The 20,767-nt window shown below is 37.5% G+C and overlaps 1 protein-coding gene across 1 annotated transcript in view; it reads left to right on the top strand.

Annotated features, from left to right (window-relative positions):
• The window catches only part of LOC116444421 (kelch-like protein 7), a 1,204,309-nt gene extending 1,183,598 nt beyond the window's left edge, over nt 1-20,711 (top strand). Inside the window, 16 exon segments of the mRNA XM_032109808.1 lie at nt 849-951; nt 1,938-2,031; nt 3,233-3,356; nt 3,516; nt 5,119-5,294; nt 7,928-8,102; nt 9,274-9,344; nt 9,346-9,417; nt 14,099-14,221; nt 14,223-14,340; nt 17,284-17,418; nt 17,421-17,459; nt 17,462-17,483; nt 17,769-17,866; nt 19,440-19,510; nt 19,512-20,711. Coding sequence (XP_031965699.1) covers nt 849-951; nt 1,938-2,031; nt 3,233-3,356; nt 3,516; nt 5,119-5,294; nt 7,928-8,102; nt 9,274-9,344; nt 9,346-9,417; nt 14,099-14,221; nt 14,223-14,340; nt 17,284-17,418; nt 17,421-17,459; nt 17,462-17,483; nt 17,769-17,866; nt 19,440-19,510; nt 19,512-19,724 — 1,635 coding nt within the window. The 3' untranslated portion in view covers nt 19,725-20,711.
• Nucleotides 20,712-20,767: the final 56 nt, after the last annotated feature.

Raw genomic sequence — 20,767 nt, 5'->3', positions numbered from 1 at the left:
GGTGTTTTTGAAAGCAGTTCCATGAACTTAAGGTAGTTGCCAAAAATTCTTTCTTTTTTTTTAATAGATAGTTATAATTAACTGTAGTATGATATGCATTTATTTCACTCAAAATGTTCTTAGAAAATATAGCATTTCAGGACCTATTCAAATCGTGTGTTTTTACCCAAATCCCTCCTGACAACTTTTATAAGTTCTGTTGCTTTCCCTTCTCCTTCTAGAGCATGACAGCTCACATGTAGGGGAGAAACTGTATGCCTACCTATAAACAGCAAACAAATGAGAAATAAATTATATTTTGTTTGGAAGCTAGTTGCTCATCAGGTATGACCAGTCAAACCCTTCCATGGAAGTGGTATTTTTTGATACATTTTCTTTAAAATGCTCCATTGAATGCTTTGAACTCATTCATCACTTTGGCTCCAGCTGGGAAATGGGATGGCAGTCTTCAGGTAGGAGGTTCCTGTGGATTTTTTTTTTTTAAATCAGCAGCAGAGTAGAGGAGAGCCACTGATAGATGAAAGCAGTGCAATATAAATGCAGCCCCTGCTAGATGCTGCAGAGCCTACATTTTTGTAGGCTGATATGAAAGCTACAGGAAATACTTTAATCAGAGTTCATGTTACTCGTGACCATCCTGTACAAATTCATGGGTAAACTGATGTTTGCTAGTTCTCCAGGCTACTGAACTTCGACTTTCAGAAAATCTTTTTATCACATAATGCTCTTGAGTTGTGCGTGTTACAAAAAGCAGTGAGTTTCCAAAAGCTGTTTTTAAGGAAATATTGTGGAAATGTTTTCAAAAATGCTGATTTTTGTCTTTTTTTTTTTTTCCTCCTCTGATTCAGAAAACTCTGTGTGATGTCATTCTTATGGTTCAAGAAAGAAAGATCCCGGCTCACCGTGTTGTGCTTGCTTCAGCCAGTCATTTTTTTAACTTGATGTTTACTAGTAAGTCTTCTGAAAATTGATTGATTTTAAACTTTCATGGTGATATCCTGTTATAGTTGTCTCTGTCAACCTGTTTTTCTTATGAAAGTGATTAATTTGAGGGATAAGTATAGGTGACTATTTCTCATTTTGTGTCCTTTGTTCATTCATCTCTGTTCACCCCTCCCCTCATTTTCCCTTTAACTCTCTCTTGGGCAAGTCAAGTGATACTTGATATGTAAGCTCTCTAAATAACTGGGGCCTATGCACTGTATTAGAGTTTATCTCCCTTCCTTAACCTGAAAATTGGGAATTTTTTTCTCCCATTACAGAATTTGTCTGCCCCATTGTTTCCCACCGTCGGGCACTTTTGCATATAAATTGGGCTTTCAGAGGTTAGGGACATGGTTTAGTGGTTGGAGTTGATGGTCTTAGAGATCTTTTCCAACCTTAGTGTGATTACCTTAATTCTGTGATTCTGTAATTCTTTCATTATGCTCTCCTTAGAAATCAGGTACCTTTTGTATTTTTTGTATTCCTTACCCATGAATTGTAAAATTACTGTAAAATCAAAGTTGAGTGGAAGTAAAATAACCATTCATTCCAGTGGTCAATGGTGGTAACCATCTGTGGGCAAACCTAGTGCTGTGTCTGGATGTGGGGAGCTGTCTCCATTGTTGTTAGCATGAATGTGGAAATGGCTTTTGACAGTGGTAATGCTAACACAGCATTCTGGCTGCAGTCAGTGACATCTAGGACATTTTCTACTTAACACACTTTATCATAATTTAGGTAATACAAGGATGTACACACACCAGTTATCTTGTTTGTTCCACTGACTCCTTTGCTGACCTCCATGAGCAATCCTAGGAAAACAGCAATCAACTCTGAGCAGTTTTTTAGCAGGTTACCACTTTGTATAATTGTTTTATTTTCTACTATTTGCGAAATGTACAATAACTAGAGTGGCTTGTTGATTAAAAGTTTGTCTTTTAATCTGTTTGCAGCAAATATGATTGAATCAAAGTCCTTTGAAGTGGAGCTAAAAGATGCAGAGCCTGACATTATTGAACAGCTTGTGGAGTTTGCTTATACTGCAAGGTAGTTTTGTTATTTAAAGCTCATGCTTTTTCTAGTAAGCCTGCCAATTATAAATGATAAAATCTTAAAATAATGCTTTTGTGATTCATCAGTTTTGTTACCATTTCAACTCTCTCTTTTGTTTAAAACCTGATGTGACTACACCTTCTATCCTTCTTCCCTCTTCCTTTTTATTTAATCAATAGGAAGCCCCACAGACTAAGGAGAAGGGTATTTGCCTCCGGCAAGCAATTCAAAGCACTTCAAGCTTTTGACTTCAATTTTAGAGTCAAATGATATTTGCCATGGTTCTGTAATTCAGGTCCTTATTGATGTCAGCAGGGTCTCTCTTTGTGGCCATGGTAGCTATGGCACAGAACCATTTCCAGGAGTTATGCCTTCATCTCAAAGCAGGCAGGTTGGATAACTCTTCTGCGAACAGTTTCCCCCCTATCTCAGGTAGTCCTTGTATTTGGGAGTTCTTATGATTTTTTTTTTTTTCTTCCACCCCCCACAGACAGAGCTCTTGCAGATGGCTAGGATTATAAACAGTACTTAATCGGCTTTAATCAGACCTATGGATAGCAGGCCTTTCATCTAATGGGATTAACTCTCATTAGGGAGGCTTTCTCCTTTCTTTTGAGAGGAATCTTCTTGTGTAGTCCATCAGTGGCAAGAGACAGTCAGTGTCAACAGCCCACCCCAGCCACCCAGGGTTGCCTGCCCTGATACCCAAGCCCTAGACTGTGGTTTCCATAGCTTCTCTTGAAGCACTGCCAAACTGGTTGTTCTGCTTATGCACTCTGGGCAAATCAGCCAGACCAGTCCTGACAGAGTTCAGACAGGTTTTGCTGATGTCTGTTTGGGTGTTGAAAATGGTCATTAAAAAAGGTTCTGGGTTTGGTTTTGTTTTTTTCTTTGGTGAAAGTGGTTAATCACACAACTCATAGCAATAGTGTAGGACTGCAGAGGACTTGTGTTAAAGGCTTATTCTTCAGATCCCAGCACTGGTTATTCTTTGCCCTGCCTGGGTAAAGTAGAGCAAACAAAAGCAGTTTGGAAAGATCATGAAGGATGTGTCCTTAGACTGGATGTGAAAGATTCTTGGGTAAATAGCAGGGAAATAATTTTGCCATTTACGTGAGGCTGTGTAAGTTGCTTTTTTTGTTGCAGCAACTTAGGTCATTTCAGTGATGCTAATTTTACACCTTCTGTTTTGCAGAATCTCGGTTAACAGCAATAATGTCCAGTCTTTACTAGACGCAGCAAACCAGTATCAGATTGAACCCGTGAAAAAAATGTGTGTAGACTTTTTAAAAGAACAAGTTGATGCTTCCAATTGTCTGGTAAGAGAAATAGACTTAAATTTACTGTTTATTTTTTAGCTTGCTGTTCCTGAAAAATAGATAGTATTGTCTATTTACAGATAGACAGTTAATGTTTGGCTAAATCCAGGCATGTAAAATAATTTTTCTCTGAATCTGAACTGTTGCCATTTGCCACAGGGTCTACTTACTGTACAAGGTCTCATCCAACTTGGCAGGACACTGGGGCTTCTTGTTTGTTAGAGAACTGCATGTGTTTAGTAAGGTGGAGCTTTCAGTTGTTTCTGGACTTGCAGACAGAATTTGACATACTTGTAACTTTTACAAAACTAGCATTTCTTTTACAAGTATAAACAGAATAAGTTTAGGCTACTTTTGGTTTTACTTACTTTTCATTTTGACTGAAAACGATGAATGTCATCTGGGCAGGTCTGATAGCATGTTCTGTAGCTCTAATGTGAACTCAGTGTTACAGAAAAGGTAAACAACAAGTAGAACAAAATATTTCTTTATGCTTAAGATTTGGTGCACTTCATATAATCAGAAATTTAAGAGAAACTTTTTTTAGTATGTTGGGTAATTCTCCTAGGAACATCTCAATCATATTACAGATGTTTATAGTAGCAACAGAAATGTTTTGCAGAGTATCTGAATTACAGTGACTCAACTGATACTTCAGTGCAGTACAGCTGAGGCTCTGAAATAACTGCTGGAAGAAAGGCATTACCTACTAAGGAAAATGCCACTTAGGCTTGCTTTGAGGCGTATTTCTGCCCCTGTGGCTTTTGTTAGGTGGAAAATTAATTATGGTCTCTAACACTTGCATACTTTTGTTTCTAATTTATTGTGAAAAGAGAGATAAAGATTAAAACAATTTTTCCTTAAGGTATTGTTTTTAAATTGAAACATGTTTTGTGCAGGCTCATAGGCAAGTACACAGTTCATTTTAAAAAAAAGTATTTGAAAGAAACCATGGCTTAATTTGAATCTTGAAATTTTGTCAAGAGGTCGTACATGTGGATTTTATCTTTCTAGTTTGCGTTTTACTACTCTGAGCAGCTCCAGCTAATTGCAACCCATATGTTAGTGAGTTGTTCCTACCCCACTTGCCATTTCCTCTGTGGCATGGTGAGAGGTTGCTGCTGAAAAGCTCTGTGCTTACATGGTTTTTTAATGGCAAAGTTGGCAATGGTGCTGCTAAGCTGCTGTTTCTTTTTATACCTTTATGGCAACCTTCTGTCCTTCCAGCAACATCAACTTGACTTTGTGTTGGTCTGCAGCTGACTATGCTACATGTATAGAAAAGTCCCAGTTCACCATGACTCTTGAAGGAAACTGGGCTTGGTTGGTGACTGATGCTGCATGAGCAGGTCAGGAGGGGTTGTAAAATGTGGATCCAGTTTCTCAAGCTGTTCTGGTTAGATGTGGTTATTGTGGCGTGGCTCAGACTTGGTTAAAGTACTGTTGTCTGCTTTGTAATTGGGAAAGAAACAGTGAGGAAATAGTGCTGGAGAGATAGTTAATACAGCAAGTGTTGCAGGTCTGGCTCTCCAGTTAGTTCAGTAGGAATAGGGATCAGCAGTTCGTCCCTATCTTTGCCTTGAATTGCAGATGAGTTATGATAGCATGTGTTTTAATGGGGGGAAAGAAAAAGCATTGTAATAAATATTAAACTGGGGTTGCAACTATCACTGAAATTACAGTAATTGTATTCTATTTTAATATATTAAAGGTAATTTTAGTTCAAGTTTAGAAGGATTTTTTTCTTTATTTTCCTTCATAGGCATAAGTGTGCTAGCAGAATGCCTGGACTGCCCAGAACTGAAAGCCACTGCAGATGACTTCATCCATCAGCATTTCACTGAGGTTTACAAGACAGATGAGTTTCTTCAGCTTGATGTTAAGCGTGTGACACATCTCCTGAACCAAGATACATTGACAGTGAGGGCAGAAGATCAGGTGAGATCCCTGTTTTGTAGCAGCTAAAAGCATTGAACTTTACTATCTTCTTTTAATCAAGAACTGGCTTCAAGCATTCAAGTATCTCACTTCTGATGTTCCTAGAGGATATGATGCACATAGTGCTTGCTAAATTGTGGAAAAAAAGTGCATCCTAACTTGATCAAAACTAAATATTAATAAATACTCACATTTCAAGTGTGGTTTGTATTTGTGTTATTTCAGCAAAGTAGGAAGAAAGAACTCACAGAGGGAGTAAGCAGCACAGTTTCCTTTGGCAAGATAGCTATAGGGCTTCTGATTTGATAGTACATGAGCTAAAGTGTTTGTTTTATAGTGGTTGCTTCTAGATTGGGATTTATGTGCTTTTGGGTGAAAGTGGACCACTTCAAAGTGGTGAAGCAAACTGCACCTTAATGGATGCACATTTCTACCTGAGTATGGCCTAGCCCATTCCAGAGAGCTGTTTTCTGATGGAAACATATGCATACACAAGCCTGGGGAATTGAGGGACTTGGAAGTAAGATGAGTAAAACGCTGAAAGCTCGATGCATTGGCAGTGGTGGATTGATGGAAGACCCTTATTTAGGGACTGGACATAAAAAAGTTTAGGTGGCTGAAAGGAGCCTGGAGTTCCACTCAATTAAAATTTATAACCTGTGGTAGAAATTACATCCGCAGCCGTCCCATTTGGAATGCTTGATTCAGCTTATAGCACAACCCTGAATGATTGTTTGCCAGCTTGTTCTTCCTACTGCAGGAAAACAGGAAGCATATAGGTGTCTGCACTGCAGCCAGACAGGTGGTGTAGGCTGATTGTAGCAGTTGAGTGGTACTTGTAGGTTCTTAGTCAAAGCTGTTGAAAACAAACGTGAAGTCTTACTTTTGTAGCTCTGCTGTTCTGGTGCAGAACTAAATTAATTAAATTAGGTAATTTAAGTTTGTTTGGGTATGGCATCGTTCATACCTTTGAAGTGCAACAGAGGGATGTTGTAGCTGAGATGGTATGTAATATCCTCTTGGAAACTGATGTTTTTCTGACTGTGTAGTTTCCATTGACACTGACCTCCAACAGGCAGAACAATTGATTTGAAGCATTAAGATTTAGTTATTTGTCTTACCATTATGGTGATGTAACTTATGAAAATAAGAATTAGTAAGAGTGGGGGATAAAACAGGTGAATTGAATATGGTAGTTGGGTTGTTGCAGGTATAAATGAGTAATGTCTTGCTGAGTGGTGGGAAGAGTTCACATCACAGGGTCACATTCTCAGAGCTGGAAGTGTTGTCTGGCCAGAGTGACATTTTAAGATTTACATTCCTTGAAGTTCTGTTGGTAAGGTAGGATGGCATGCTTTAACCTGGCAGCAGTGGTAGAAGTGTTATGTATTTTGGCGTGGCATCATTAAAATTCCTTTAGGAAACTGGTAATGTGCAGTATGAAACTACAAAAGTTTGACAGTTGTTCTTCAGGAATCTTATTTCTCAGGAGTACCTCATGAAAGTTGACATTATACTCTTAACTTTTGTTTTGGTGTGGAGCGTAGTTACATTTAGCAAAAAGAGAAGGTAGCTTTAAGTCCTGTCTGTCCTATACAATGCTCCTGTTCAAGTCATTCTGTTGAATTTCCTTAGCTGATGAAATTGAGCCTTTAATCATTGTTTTCTTTGCTCTGGTAATTTTGCAGGATTGCAGCTGGAGTGGTCTAGTAGTTCCACTTCCATGAAGTGTCTTTCTGTGTCGTATCTCAGTCACTCACTACCAGTCATTGTGACCAGTTCAGCTACAGGTGTAGGCACTGGTTGTGCTATTGCTTACAACGAGGTTGTCCTGCCACTTCAGAGCCAGTGCTACTAGATAAGCTTGCTGGGTCTGAGAGCTGCATGGCAGTATCAGAGTACATATGTAATCCTGTATTTTTTTTTTTTCATTTCTTCCTGACCCAGCAGACAATTATAAATAGAGCAGATTTCTTGATTATCTTCCCTGTTCTGCCTTCCCTCACCCCTAAGAAAACCCCTTATCTTTCCTGTGAGGAGGGAAAAAAGAGGAGACTGTAAATTGACAGTAGTTTGCAGATAAAAACTTTGATATAAATGGTCCCCTAAGACACAACAATAGCAATGTATTTGGATACCCAACATGATGATTTGGCAGGAGAACCAGTTTATCACCTTAGGAGACTATATCAAGTAGAAGTTATTTCATTTCTGTGAAAGCATTGCTGATGTTATGGCACAGAACTTGGAGAGTGTTAGATTTAACCTGGTAAGGGGAGTTACCCACATAAATGTGAATTGCAGATTCATGCTTTCCATTTGGAGGGGAAAAAGTTAAATAGCAGAAGTGTGGGGCTTTTGAAGTTTGTAGATGAGATTTATTCAGTGGTTGTTCATTGTTTTACTTCTTGTCTGAGCATTGTCTTTTTCAGGGCTTGGTTGACTTTTCTTGCAGGGGGGGATTCTGGGGTTTTTTTTTTTGAAAGATGGCAACGGGCTCCCCACATACTAAAATGTTAGTATAGATTAACCTCCAGCAGGCATTAGAATCAATTTATGGCATTATGGTTCTGTTGCTTGTCTTGCTGTGTGGTGATGTACCTTATTCCTTCTCTCCTTGTCTCTTGTTTAAGGTTTATGATGCAGCAGTCAGATGGCTGAAGTATGATGAGCCAAATCGCCAGCCGTACATGGTTGATATTCTTGCTAAAGTCCGATTTCCTCTAATATCAAAGAACTTCTTAAGTAAAACAGTTCAGGCTGAACCACTTATTCAGGATAACCCAGAATGCCTTAAAATGGTGATCAGTAAGTTGACCTCTAGCTGAAATCTTTATGATGTTCTGTATAATTAAAAAAATGCTTTGGAATTTTTGAAAATTGTTTGCTTTAAAATGCTCTGACATTTTCACATTAAATCCATCTGTGTTCCCTCTAGGATGCTGTTTAGTTGAAGTTGGATTAGCAGATTATTATGTAAATAAAATATAGCTTATGTAACAGTGTGACTTTCATTTGTTTCTCCTAGCAAGTGACATGAACTCCCTGAGAAGTTACGGAATGGAGATTTTGTCAATGACTCATTAGAGTAATTGAAAGTTAGTCTGACCTTGCGACAGGCTCGTAACTTCAATATCGTTCATGTTCGTATGTGCATTAATAAAAGAAATATGTCAAAATTTTGAATATTTTAAAGCTTCCCTAAGCAAATTAGAATGTTAGGTGTATGTTTTACTCTTTTTTTTCTCTAATGTATACTGACCATTGATCCTACAATGATTGCTCCTACATTTGCATTCTCAGGGTGCCGATGAAATAGGAAACAAGCTTCCTTTTTGTTTTAGACATCGTTTGTAAAATTCTATCATGTAGAAAGAAAGCAATTTCAGTAGCAGTTAACTAGTTGGCTTCAATGTAGTGTAGATCTAAAAATTAGTACAGAACTGTTTTCCTTCAGACTTAATGAGCAGGATTCAAATTAACCTATATGTTGGTAAGTATTTGCTGACATTTGACATCACAGTCATACTTCCTGTGTGGCACGGAGTTGGGTGCACTGTATAGGAAATAAGGATTTTATCTGGCTTTAGTGGTTTGTAGTGTCACTGATATTTTTGCACTCTTTGGAATGTTTTCTTGTAGGTTTGCTTCCTTTTTACTGTTTCAATGCAACAATCTTAATTGCTTGTTAATATTGGATAAATGAGCTGATCGATCCATTGGTACATAACATGAGTCTGTATCTGTCCTGTTTTCACATGGAGCAGCCAGTTTGAAATAGGGTGTAATCTGGATGTATGCTCCCACCCTCACATGCTGCTGTGCATTCTTCCATTTTGAATCAAAGCTGTATAGGTGTAACGTAGAAACTTGGTTTTCCTCTTTTCCCTCCCTTCCATCTCTTCCCCATCCCTGCCTCTGAAACATCCCTATCCATGTATGAGCACTGGATCTGCAACAGTTGTTGTCTTCCTTGCAGGTGGGATGCGATACCACCTCCTTTCCCCATAAGACCGAGAAGAGTTAGTGGAAGGTACCCGGCCAAGAAGAAAAAAAACATGATTATCGCATTGCTTTGTTTGGAGGCTCTCAGCCCCAGTCCTGCAGATATTTTAATCCCAAGGTAATCGTTACCTCAGAATGCATTAAGATTCACTGTTTGTAATCTTACCTGTTTTCTTTGCTGATGATACTAAGACATCATGATCTACAAAATGGTATTAGGAAGGAAGTATTCCCTCCCTCCTGGGTATGCAATTGGAAGAATATGGTTAACTAAGTAATTTTCAAGTCTGTGTACCTAGATGTAATACTTCATTTTGAATAGAATGATTGTGTTTGTTTCTTAGCGATATTAGATACAGAGTGCTGATCAATCTGTCTGAGTTGAGAATTGATTGGTATGTGCATTCCACAGCTGCAAATAAACAAAAGGTCACTAAGACATCAAGCAGTTGGTTAGGAATATATGAAAGTCTGTATGCATGTGCATGCGTTTAGGTGTTTAGAGATTAACTCAAAGCAGGTTTTTTTTAGCCCATGTTAAGTTACTGGCTAGATGTTAGTGTAGGAACCCAGGTTTTAGAGGGGTTTTTTTAGTGCATTTATTATAAATATGCAACCACTTCTAAATCCCAATGGTTCACAGCTTGTTTGTTCGTGAAGAGTATATGAGGAAAAGAATGGGGAGCCAAGTATTACATAAGTGGAAAAGAGTGAGTTTCTACAACAAAAAACTTAGAGATGGTCAGTGTGGGGCAAGCAGATTCTGCCTGAAATTTATTCCCATGTTTCTTGAATAAAATCAAGCCACAGGAATGGTGTATATTTCAGCTATGCAGACTAAATGGTTTAGAAGCATCAACTGCATGCAGAAGGATTACCCATACCCTGTTTTACCCGACAAGCACATACAGTAATACAGAACAAATTTGCTACGTAAAAATCAGGGCTCTCTTATGTTATGAGATCCCATGCATGTAATATTTTGTTGAAGAAATTCTGGTTCTAACTCAGCATATTAAATGCTTGCTAAAATTTCAAACAGTTTTGTGTGCTGTGTGAACTTTATAGTCAATGTGAGCTCTGTCAAATCTAATTCTGAATGAATGAGCCTTTGGGATATGTTTTGAACTTTTCTTTCACATTTTCTTTTGTAAGATAAAATTCAAGCCACCTTCTCTGAGTACCACTCAAGTCTGGGGGGGAAAAACCCCAAACCTACCAGCTTTGCTGACTTAGAGAGACACTTAATATGTATTCCTATTGGGAATTCAAAATTCTTAACTAACGACTGCCTTTTTCCTTTATACACATAGCCAAGATAAGCAGCACTTCAACTGGGGATGGGAGGTGAGGGTACAGAGCAGATAACTGTCCTTTCCAAGGTCTGAGTTTGGGAAGCCTCTGATCAGGGCATTCATAACTTTTCAAACAGCTGTATGGTTTTGGCAAAGAAATCTGTTTTGTAGACAATATGTAGTATCTGTGAAAGTCTACATAAAGCATAGGATAAAAGAGCTTTACCTTTCATAGACTACTTGTCCGGGCATAACACCAAAAAATAACTGTATTTGGAAGAAACTTTGCAGAATTGCCTCTTGATCAAGACTTACGGCCTTGCATGTGGAGTAAGGAGTGGGGGAAGAATGGGGCACAGAAGGAAAATTTTAAAAGTGGGTAATTGGAGATCTTTATTCTAACAAGCATGTGTTCCTTCAATGTTTTCCTCGTGCTTATATGCATTCTTGGGTACTCTTAGCTAGCCTGTCATATGTCTTGTTGAACAGCTTTTACTTAATTTCCAACTCTAAGCTATTTAAAGGTCCTTTTGTGGATGTTTTGCTTGAGTATTTGATTTTAAACTGTGACAATAGCTTATTAAATGCAACAAACCAAGCATTCAGAACCCCTGCTGAATTACCATTTAACTCACTTTAATTGATCTCGTCAAAAGATGATGGGAGGGTCACAGAACAGAGAATTAAGCTCATGTATGTACTTTTGCAAGGTTAGGATCTTGGGAGAGAATTGAAATTTTGCTTTTGTCTGTTGGACTGATTGAATAGTGACCTAGTCCCTCACTTCTGATTTTAATTAAAATCAGTAATTTAATTAAATTCTGACATGTCACATAAAGAAACAGTTCAAAACAAAGGTTATGTTTTTCCTGAAAATATTTTCTTGGTTGCAGTATGAGTTTCCGTAGTTCTTATATGATAAAATTAGTGCAAAAATTTAATGTTCACTGATGCCTTTGCACACAAAATTAGTCTCTAATGCTGATATTCATTTCCTTGTTGTCAAAAGGGTTCTTTAAGTAAGACTGGATTAGATACTGTGTATATTGTTTGTTGAGAATGTTAGCAGTATTACTTTAAGACTATATTTGCTATCTTTGTTGCATTGTAACTGGTATTTCTATTGATGCATGTACTTCATCAAGAGAGCAAAATGATGCAACAGGACAGATGCAGACGGGCATAACACTTGTGGAGCAGTCTGGCACTAATCTGAGTAGACATACGTGATTTCAGAATACTACTAGAAATCTTAGATGTTCTATTAACAGTTGTGGGGAGGCATTTTCTTGTTGAATTTTCCACAGAATATTTAAAAAAAAAAAATCTTTTTTTCCCTAGGTTGGGAATAAAATACTTGTTCTTTTGTTTATGAATTCTCAATACATAATTTATACATGATTGAGATTTTTGTCACCAATATGGTTATTCCTTTGAAATTGATATCTCCAGTGGCCAGAAATGGTTGGAAGTTTTAAATTCTCAGCAGTGCAAAATTCAACAATGGCAAATAAAAAGTAACAGATGCCTGGCAATGCTGTTTCTTGATGATTAAGGGAACCAGCATACCTTTCATGAGGAGATAGAGCTGTAGTCAATAAGCTATTAGTGGGGAGGTTATCCACAGTGGGCATGTCCGCTGGTTTTTATGACAAACTTGGAAGAGGGATCAACTGAAAATGCGAAAAAGTCTTAAATGAAAAAAGGTACTCTTTCCCAGGGCCCATAATTGTGTGTGCCATTCTTGTCACAGGGTCTTGAGGCTCTCAGGAGTTCATGTAGTTTTAATAAATTCAATAAATTGATGAAAGAGAAAAAGGTATAGCTTTTGCCTCTGGTGTCCTGCATTGCAATTTGATGAAAACAGCGATCAGCAGGGAAAGAGTCACCATGTATTTATCTTGGTCCATCTTTCCCTACTCAGTCCCCCAGAATTGAGACTTGAACTGCCCAGGGCTGTGTGGATCTTGACTGTGGTGTAAAGCAGCATTTTCTGCATAATTCCCAGAAGTGTAAATTCAAAATTGAAATCAATTCTGTGTGGTACAGACTAACACCGAAGAGGCATTGCAAGAGGATGACCTAAATTGCCTCCTGCTGAAGAGGAGGATACTGCTGAGTATACTCAAGTTATGGCTTTTCATTTGATAATAGGTATGAATTAAATGGATACATGAAACAGAAGCCATAAAGTGGGTCAGGTCACAGCCCTTTATAACAGTAAAGGAACACAACAGGATATTTGTAAAATTGCCAGAAGTTTGAGCTAGAAAGTATGTTGATCTTACACAATGCACTGAGACATTTTCTTAAGATTTATGCAGCTATTTATTTTGCCATGCTGTAGTATGGCTTTCCTTTCTAGGATGCCCCAGGACCTGTTTCTCACCATAAAGGGCCACATGCAGCTGACAGCTCTTCTTGATATGGGGGATGCTACAAGAAAAGATTGTAAGATGTTCTGGACTATAACATGCTCTGCCTCTCTTTCTTTGAACCCCCATGTAGGAGTCGCTGTTCTTCCTCATTGACCAAGGTGTTTGAAGTATGTCCTTGCTAAGAAAATGTAATGATGTAACGTCTTGTGTGAACCATTACAGTGAAGGTCATTCAGCAGGTTGAGGTAGACCTTCTTGAGGTGGCACAGATAACAGTTAAGGTCCCATACTTTCCTGTTCAGTATAGGATGCAAACTATGCTCATGGAATATGTGAGATGCTATTACTCAAGAAGTGTTTCTTGTGCTGTATGCTATCCTGGTCTGCCATCAGTTGTTGAGTTTGGTGTTTTAAGGCTTTGGGCATTACTGCTCATATTTGATACTTGTTGATTTTGCCAATCTATGCAAAATCAGTTTCTAGGCAACATGACTGCAGTATTTGTGATGGAGCATTACTCTATTTCTCATGCTATCAACTGTGGATAGCTATAGAACATTTGTGTTTTGTAAATTCTGTAAATAAGCTTCTAGCTGTCATGGTAATAAAGTATGTATCAGAGCTTTTTTACTGAGTTGCTTGTCAATTTGGATATTATCTTCTTTTTCCATTGTCTTCGTTTGGTGCATTCTGTATTTTATTATTTTTTAGAAGAATCTGTTACTATATGTAAGATGTCTTTTTCCATTGCTATAAAAGAAAATGCAATCCTACTTATTGATTACATGCATTGTTTCTAACATGATAGCAGCAGGAGGTCAATTCTGTTGGAAAAAAAAACACCAAAACTGTTTTTCAGGGAAGCTGTACTGGGTGCACACAGGGAATGAGGAAATAGAAATTCATAATGTCATGGTTCATTGCAGCTAACTATGTCTGTGTCTAAGAGAATTTTTCAAGAGTACGCCTGAGGAGTATTCTTCAATAAACAGTGTTCATGTTTGTTTTGAAAAGGAACTTAAAACTGACCATATCTAAATCTCTATGAAAAGCTCTGTTTGAAAAACACTCACTGTGCAGGTAAGTGTTATAATCTATTAGACATTACTTGTTCTTTGTAATGCAGGATTACAGCTGGACAGACATCCGATGTCCCTTTGAAAAGCGCAGGGATGCAGCTTGTGTCTTCTGGGACAACGTAGTTTATATTTTGGGTGGTTCCCAGCTCTTCCCTATAAAGCGAATGGACCTGCTACAATGTGGTGAAGGATAGCTGGTATTCCAAGCTAGGACCTCCAACACCTCGAGATAGCCTTGCAGCCTGTGCTGCTGAGGGCAAAATTTATACATCTGGTGGTTCAGAAGTGGGTAAGACACTAAAAATCTTTAAAACAAACAAAAAAAGCACAAAGAAAGATAGCTGGAAATTTTTCTGGTTTTTGCATGATTTTGTTGACAAGAAACTGCACGTTGCCATGTTAGACTAATGAGTTTATTTTCCCATATTTAGGATTTTATCCCACTTTGCCCAGTCCAACAACCTATTTCTGTTGTGTTTTGAAAATGGTTTCACTGATTGAAATGAATAATGTTTACATTAACTGGAGTGAAAAGTACACTGCAGCTCTTAAAAAGTTAAAAGATGATCTTTAAGGTCCCTTCCAACCCAAACCATTCTATGATGGTGTGATTCAATGAAATATATTTTGGGAGTCCCACTCTTACCTTTCTTCTATAAATCCACAGAATTCAGTGTAGTTTAACATTTTCTGGAATGTGTGACCAGAATAGCTGCATTTAGACAACAGCCTTCCTTTTATACAGCATATATTGGGTATATATATAATGAGGTCTTTTAAAGGGGGGGGGAAAGGTGGAAAAGAAATCTTTTACAGCTACTGGCTTTTGGTGGTGAAATTGTACTTGGTCCTGTAAAGGAATTTGTCCAATTTTTCTGTCAAATGACAGAAGTTATCTTCTGTTATTTTGTTATTCTATTGGTTTGCTTCCACAAATGGAGAAATGATACATCCTTTAGATGTTATTATTCAACATAGTAAAGAAAAAAATAAAAGGCAGTTGAGATTTTTTTCTCTCGAAAAAAAACCCTGGAAAGTGACTTATGCTGTGGTGTTACCAAGAACATTTATTTTGTCTAAACCTGATACATCATCAACAACCCAAAAGTTGGAATGTAAGCATGCTATAGCCATAAAAATAACTATGTGAAAAAAAGCTGTGTTCTGGGGAATAAAAATAAATGGAAAAAAAAATCATAGAAGGAAGATCCTTTTGAGGTCTGCCTTGCTGCAGAGGGAGGTGGACAGAGGGAAAAATGGTTATGATCTGTGCTTAATATTGATAAGTCACTTAATGGGAAGTTGTAACATTTAGGCTGTTATCTGAGCCTGTAAAATATTTTAAGAGGTCTAGTGTAGCAGCAGAATAAGCAGTTCCCAGCTGCCACCTCGTGTGGTGAATGTGAAATAGCACCTTTCCCATTACTTGAAATAGGCTTTAACTAAGGCTACATTAGGAAACTTGGAACACTACAACATCTTATAAATCTTCGCAGTTTCCCATGTTTCAGTTCATGGGGAATAACAATACAAACTTTTGATTGTACAGTACATTTTCTAATTCATGGTAAATAGTTAATACAGCTATACTTGAAATTTTAATTTAGCAGTTTTTGTAGAAATACACCCTCACATTACTGCCACAGTTTCACTTTGCTTTCCATAAAATATTATTCAAGACAGAATAGTAAAAGCTAAACATTAATAATGGAGTTTATTTTGCCTGTACTTTTTCTTCAGAACTCAGTGCACACTAAAGTTTGGAAAGGTCTGTCTCTTCTGAATCTAGTATTTTCTAATTTGAAGCAGGCAATTATGTTGAAAAGCATTAATCTGAAAAAATGCTGCAGTGTGTTTAGCTCTAAAGAATCTAAAATTGTATGTTTTTTCCATCAATTGAAGAGGTTGGATTACTGTGCAGTCCATTACAGAAAACACGGCTCATTTCCCCTTCTTGGATTGATGGGAGTCCTGTTTTATTTGCAATAACTAGCAGAGTTTGGAAGCTGAACATACCAGATTCTTCCACTCTTGTTTTGGTGCAGGAGGAATACTTAATGTTATACTGAGAATGGAAGCTTCTATATGTTAAAAAAAAAAAAAAAAAAAAGGTCTGCTGAATTTTCCATGGATGGGAATTTCTACAACTTAAAAGCAATAAGAATGTACTATTTGCATCAAAGAAAATGTCTACTTACATCAAAGAAAAAAATATCCCACTCTATACAGTTTTGGTGATACTGAGAATGATAGGGTGTGAACAAATGCACACTTTATAGGAGTCTATATGAATAATTTTGGGTCTGGAAACAGCATTGTTTTGAAGGTTCAAATCCTCAGCTGGTAGTAAGTGCTGCTGGTGTGACATGCTTAATTTTTAGAAGTAGAGAAGCCAAGGTAAAACAGGCACAAGAAAAGGCACCTTTAACTGTTCTAGGTGAATATCTCTTTTGAAACAAAGGGAAGAAGCATCTGGTTCTTTTCTGATAAAGTTGTATTCAACCTTCTCTGCCTTGGCTATGATTTGGTCACTTACCTGAGCACGAGTTTTGAGCCCCCATCTGTATTCATTAGAAAAATCACTTTTGATTTCAGTAATAGTTTTCTGGGCTTTTGAGGGAAGAGTACACAGACCAGAAAATAAGTATCTGCCAGTCCTCAGGAAGAAAGTAAATGGGGGAGAGGTAGCTGCTTTGTGATTGCTAATAATTCAGGAGTCTGTTTGACAGAAGCTATCAAATTCCTAAGGCAACAAGTATTCTGGGTATTGGGCAAGTCACATTGCTTAGAGGGTAAAGGACTCATGAACCTGTAGTAAGTTTACAAAGCTGGGTTCATCCTCACATCTGAAGTTCACTATATTTCAAAGTAGTAAGAGTAGCATGAGCTGATGACAATGGGATGGGTAATTTATATACATCTCTGTTTAGGATTTATTCCCCTCCAAGAAAAAAAATTCCTTATTTTTTTTCTTGTTGTTTTTAAACACAAATAGGCAGTTTCATAAACTTCCTTGCATATTTTGGAACAAAAGGGTCAAAATAATTACAAGTATGTGCTTTCTGAATATCCCAAGTTTAAATCTGGTTAGTTCTACTTTTGGAGGTGGGAAAGCAGCTTTCCCTTTTCCACTAACAAACAAAGCATCAATTTGATAATTGCTGTTAGACTCTTCTCTTGAAAGACAACCATAAAGATTAATGCCACTTTGGTGGTTTCTATTCTTTTTAAGGCAATTCTGCACTGTATTTATTGAATGCTATGACACGAGAACAGAGAGGCTGGCACACAAAGCCCAGCATGCTGACTCAGCGATGCAGCCATGGAATGGTGGAGGCGAATGGGCTCATTTATGTATGCGTGAGGAGCCTGGGAACAATGTTTCCGGAAGAGTCCTGAATTCCTGTGAAGTTATGACCCAGCCACAGAAACGTAAGTGTTGTTTTCACTCAGGTTGTTTTTAGTCACTTGTGTCTTTGCTAGCTCTGTAAATGACTGAAGTACAAGTGACTACAGGAAAAAACTCTGGTCAGGAATTTTTCCTGAGTTAGCAGTAAGCAATCAGTTATTTGCAGTTCTACTTGAAAGATGTTTTTCTTAAGCAGCTTTCTTCACTATTTCATTTTCCTAATGATAGGTTTTATTTACATATTTTGTAGTTACTTTTTACAAATTAGATGGTGATTTGTCCTTTTCTGTTTGGCTTATTTTCCCCAGGTGGACTGAACTGTGTCCAATGATTGAAGCCAGGAAGAATCATGGGCTGGTGTTTGTAAAAGGACAAAATATTTGCGTGGGTGGACAAAATAGTTTAGGTACTTAATTCTATTTATTCTCTAGCTGGTCACACAAGGGTTTCATGGGGCTTTTTTCCCTTTTGGAAGGAATTCATTCTACTCTGCTCAACTGAAAAGCCTCGAGCAGACCACATCAAATATGTCCCTGTTGTTGTCACATTGGTGTTGACTTCTTCCTTTCCACCTCCCCACTTATCTGTATACTTATTTTTCAAATTCTTGTATTAATGGCAGTACTGTCAAGTTCAGATATGCACCCCTACTGTAGCCCATCTCTGAAGCAGTTAATATGGCTAAATCAGGCATCTGAGAAAAGAGATATTTCTTCTTTTAGTTATTAATGTGTTTTGAGAGATTTTAGCATTCTTTTGAGAGACAGGTAAATGTGTAGCCACTATTTTAGGAACTTGAGTCTAAAGACTTAAAGCTACTCTGATATTGTAAAATGGTGAAAATGTGAGACCTACTTTTGACTGCTCTAGCTTTGAAATATGATTTACTGTCATGGACAGGTCAATTATGATCTGCCTGTCTCCTTGTCTTTAAAACTAGAAGAATAAATACTTTACAAGAAGAATTGAAATTTTAATTGCACAGGGTTTCTGAAATGCTTTTCAAAATGGAAAATTCTCATCTATGAGGTTTTTTAATCACTGTTTATGGTAAGTGGAATACTTGACTTCAGATTAATGTTATTTTAGAATATAGCTTGATTTTTAATTGTCTATTGAAACTATTCCATCGTGATTGATCCCTGATGCAAAAATAATACATTATTGCACAAACATTTTATCAATTCATAATCTGCCATCTTGCAAAATGGAAGTGTATTCACTGAATGCTCCTCTCAGAAGTGTTAAGAATTGTTCTTACTGCAATAAAAATGAGGAAGAGTTATGTCTGGGGTGAAAAAACATTTATTAACATGATAGAGAGATTTCTTAATCACTCAGATCTAATAATTCAGGACTGGAGGTGAAAACTGAGTTAAATAGGGACAGCAGGATGTTTGTAGCTATTGTCAAATGTAATTACTGACATATTTCCTGAAGAAGCAAATCTTAGTCACAAAATCTACTCTTCTCTAATAACTTTTGGTTCCTTTGGCCCTTTTCAAAGGGACTTAGGCTTTTACACTTCAGTGATTTTAGTATCATCATGAAGAGAGACCTCCTCTATCAGTAAATGGCCAGTTTTGGTAAAGGTAACCCATGAGACCCTCTAGAATGAAATGCCCTTGCTGTAGGGGAATTTTCAGGTAATTCCTGAGTTTTAGTCACTAGCCCCAAATCCATCAGAAATTCAGCATCAAAAGTTCTCCTGTCCATGAAGTAACATGTTGGAATCTCTAGAAAGCATCTAGTGGTGAATTTATTAGAATACATCTTACTATCTTCTTTTTACTTTTCTCTCATTTTGTATTTATACAAAGGTAAACTACTAGTTTAGAAACTGGGGTGTATTTTCAGGATTTGCTTTTTTAATTGTAGGGTTTTTGAAACCTTGAAAATAAAGACTTAAGTTTGCATGCTCTAGTGGCAGTCCACACAGTACAACATAATAAGCAGTTATCTATCTCATTGCTTTGTAGGTGGCCTTGATAATGTAGAATATTACGATATCAAGATGAATGAATGGAAGATGGTGTCTCCAATGCCATGGAAAGGGTGTAACAGTGAAGTGTGCTGCGGTGGGATCTGTAGTCTATGTCCTGGCTGGTTTTCAGGGTGTTGGTCGCTTAGGGCACATTCTCGAATATAACACTGAAACAGACAAGTGGATAGCGAACTCCAAAGTCCGTGCTTTCCCAGTGACAAGTTGTTTAATCTGTGTTGTAGACACTTGTGGGGCAAATGAAGAAACTCTAGAGATCTGAAGACCTGTAGGACATGCCGAGGCATTCTTCAAGGACTTGGGAAAAGATGGTTATTGGTGCTTTGCTTCCATGTTTTACTGAATCATGTTACATTTAATAACAGGGGAAAAAAATAAGATGCAGTCTTTCAATTTGTATATACAGCATATTGTATAATGTGGATTTTGTCATGCCCATTTTCTTGTCTGTTTTAAAGAGATGGGGATGTGTTTTGAGAATCCACTTAGCTAGGTGGTATTACATGGCATCTTCCTTTAAAAGGACTGGGGGTGTGGCCTTGTCAAACATAGACCCAATCCAAATATTTAGAATGCCTTTAAAGCATTTGATGAAGAAAAGATTTCTGGTTAAATGGCATTTTACCAAGATCAGTTGCAGAGACACTTCATTTAAGAAAGGTGAGTAAATACAGCTTGGCTCATGAGAAAGAAGAACAACAATTTTTTCTCCTTCATACCTACCTGCAGAAATCTTACTACAATAAAATGAAGATATTTTCTCAGGAAAGACCAAGGACTGCTGTCTAATAAAGACTCCCAATGTTTCTACAGCTCTCTAGATCATGATAGCTCCTCTTCCAGTGAGTTTCTTCCATCATTTGCATGACTGCATATCCATTTTTTAAGGTTAGAGAGGCCATACATAGAGATTAGAGAAACACTGTGATGGTCTCTTTGACATTTTGTGGAGTTTTCACAGGAAGACTTCTTGATTTTATTATTTTTTATTACACTGAGGTAGGGAATGGTGGGGGAAGTTGACAAGAGTTGTGCACTATAATTAGCAAGTTGGAAACTTGGAAAGAATTTTCAATCTTATCTTCCCAGGCATCAGACTGTACATACTGCAGATGCCAAACCATTAGCAAAGATGGGAACAGGAATGAGAAAAGCAGAGTCAATACAACAGATACATTGATTTTCTTCTTGAAAATGACTGTTTTTAAAATGGCATGAACCAAGTCATTAAAGATACTTTACAGAAGTCTTCAGAAGTTGCGCATGGTTATTCATCTCTGGTTTAGAAGCACAGAGTTCTGTAAA

The sequence above is a fragment of the Corvus moneduloides genome, chromosome 1 (genome assembly GCF_009650955.1).
Source record: "Corvus moneduloides isolate bCorMon1 chromosome 1, bCorMon1.pri, whole genome shotgun sequence".
Classification (NCBI taxonomy): domain Eukaryota; kingdom Metazoa; phylum Chordata; class Aves; order Passeriformes; family Corvidae; genus Corvus; species Corvus moneduloides.
This window is presented reverse-complemented; position numbering and strand designations above follow the sequence as displayed.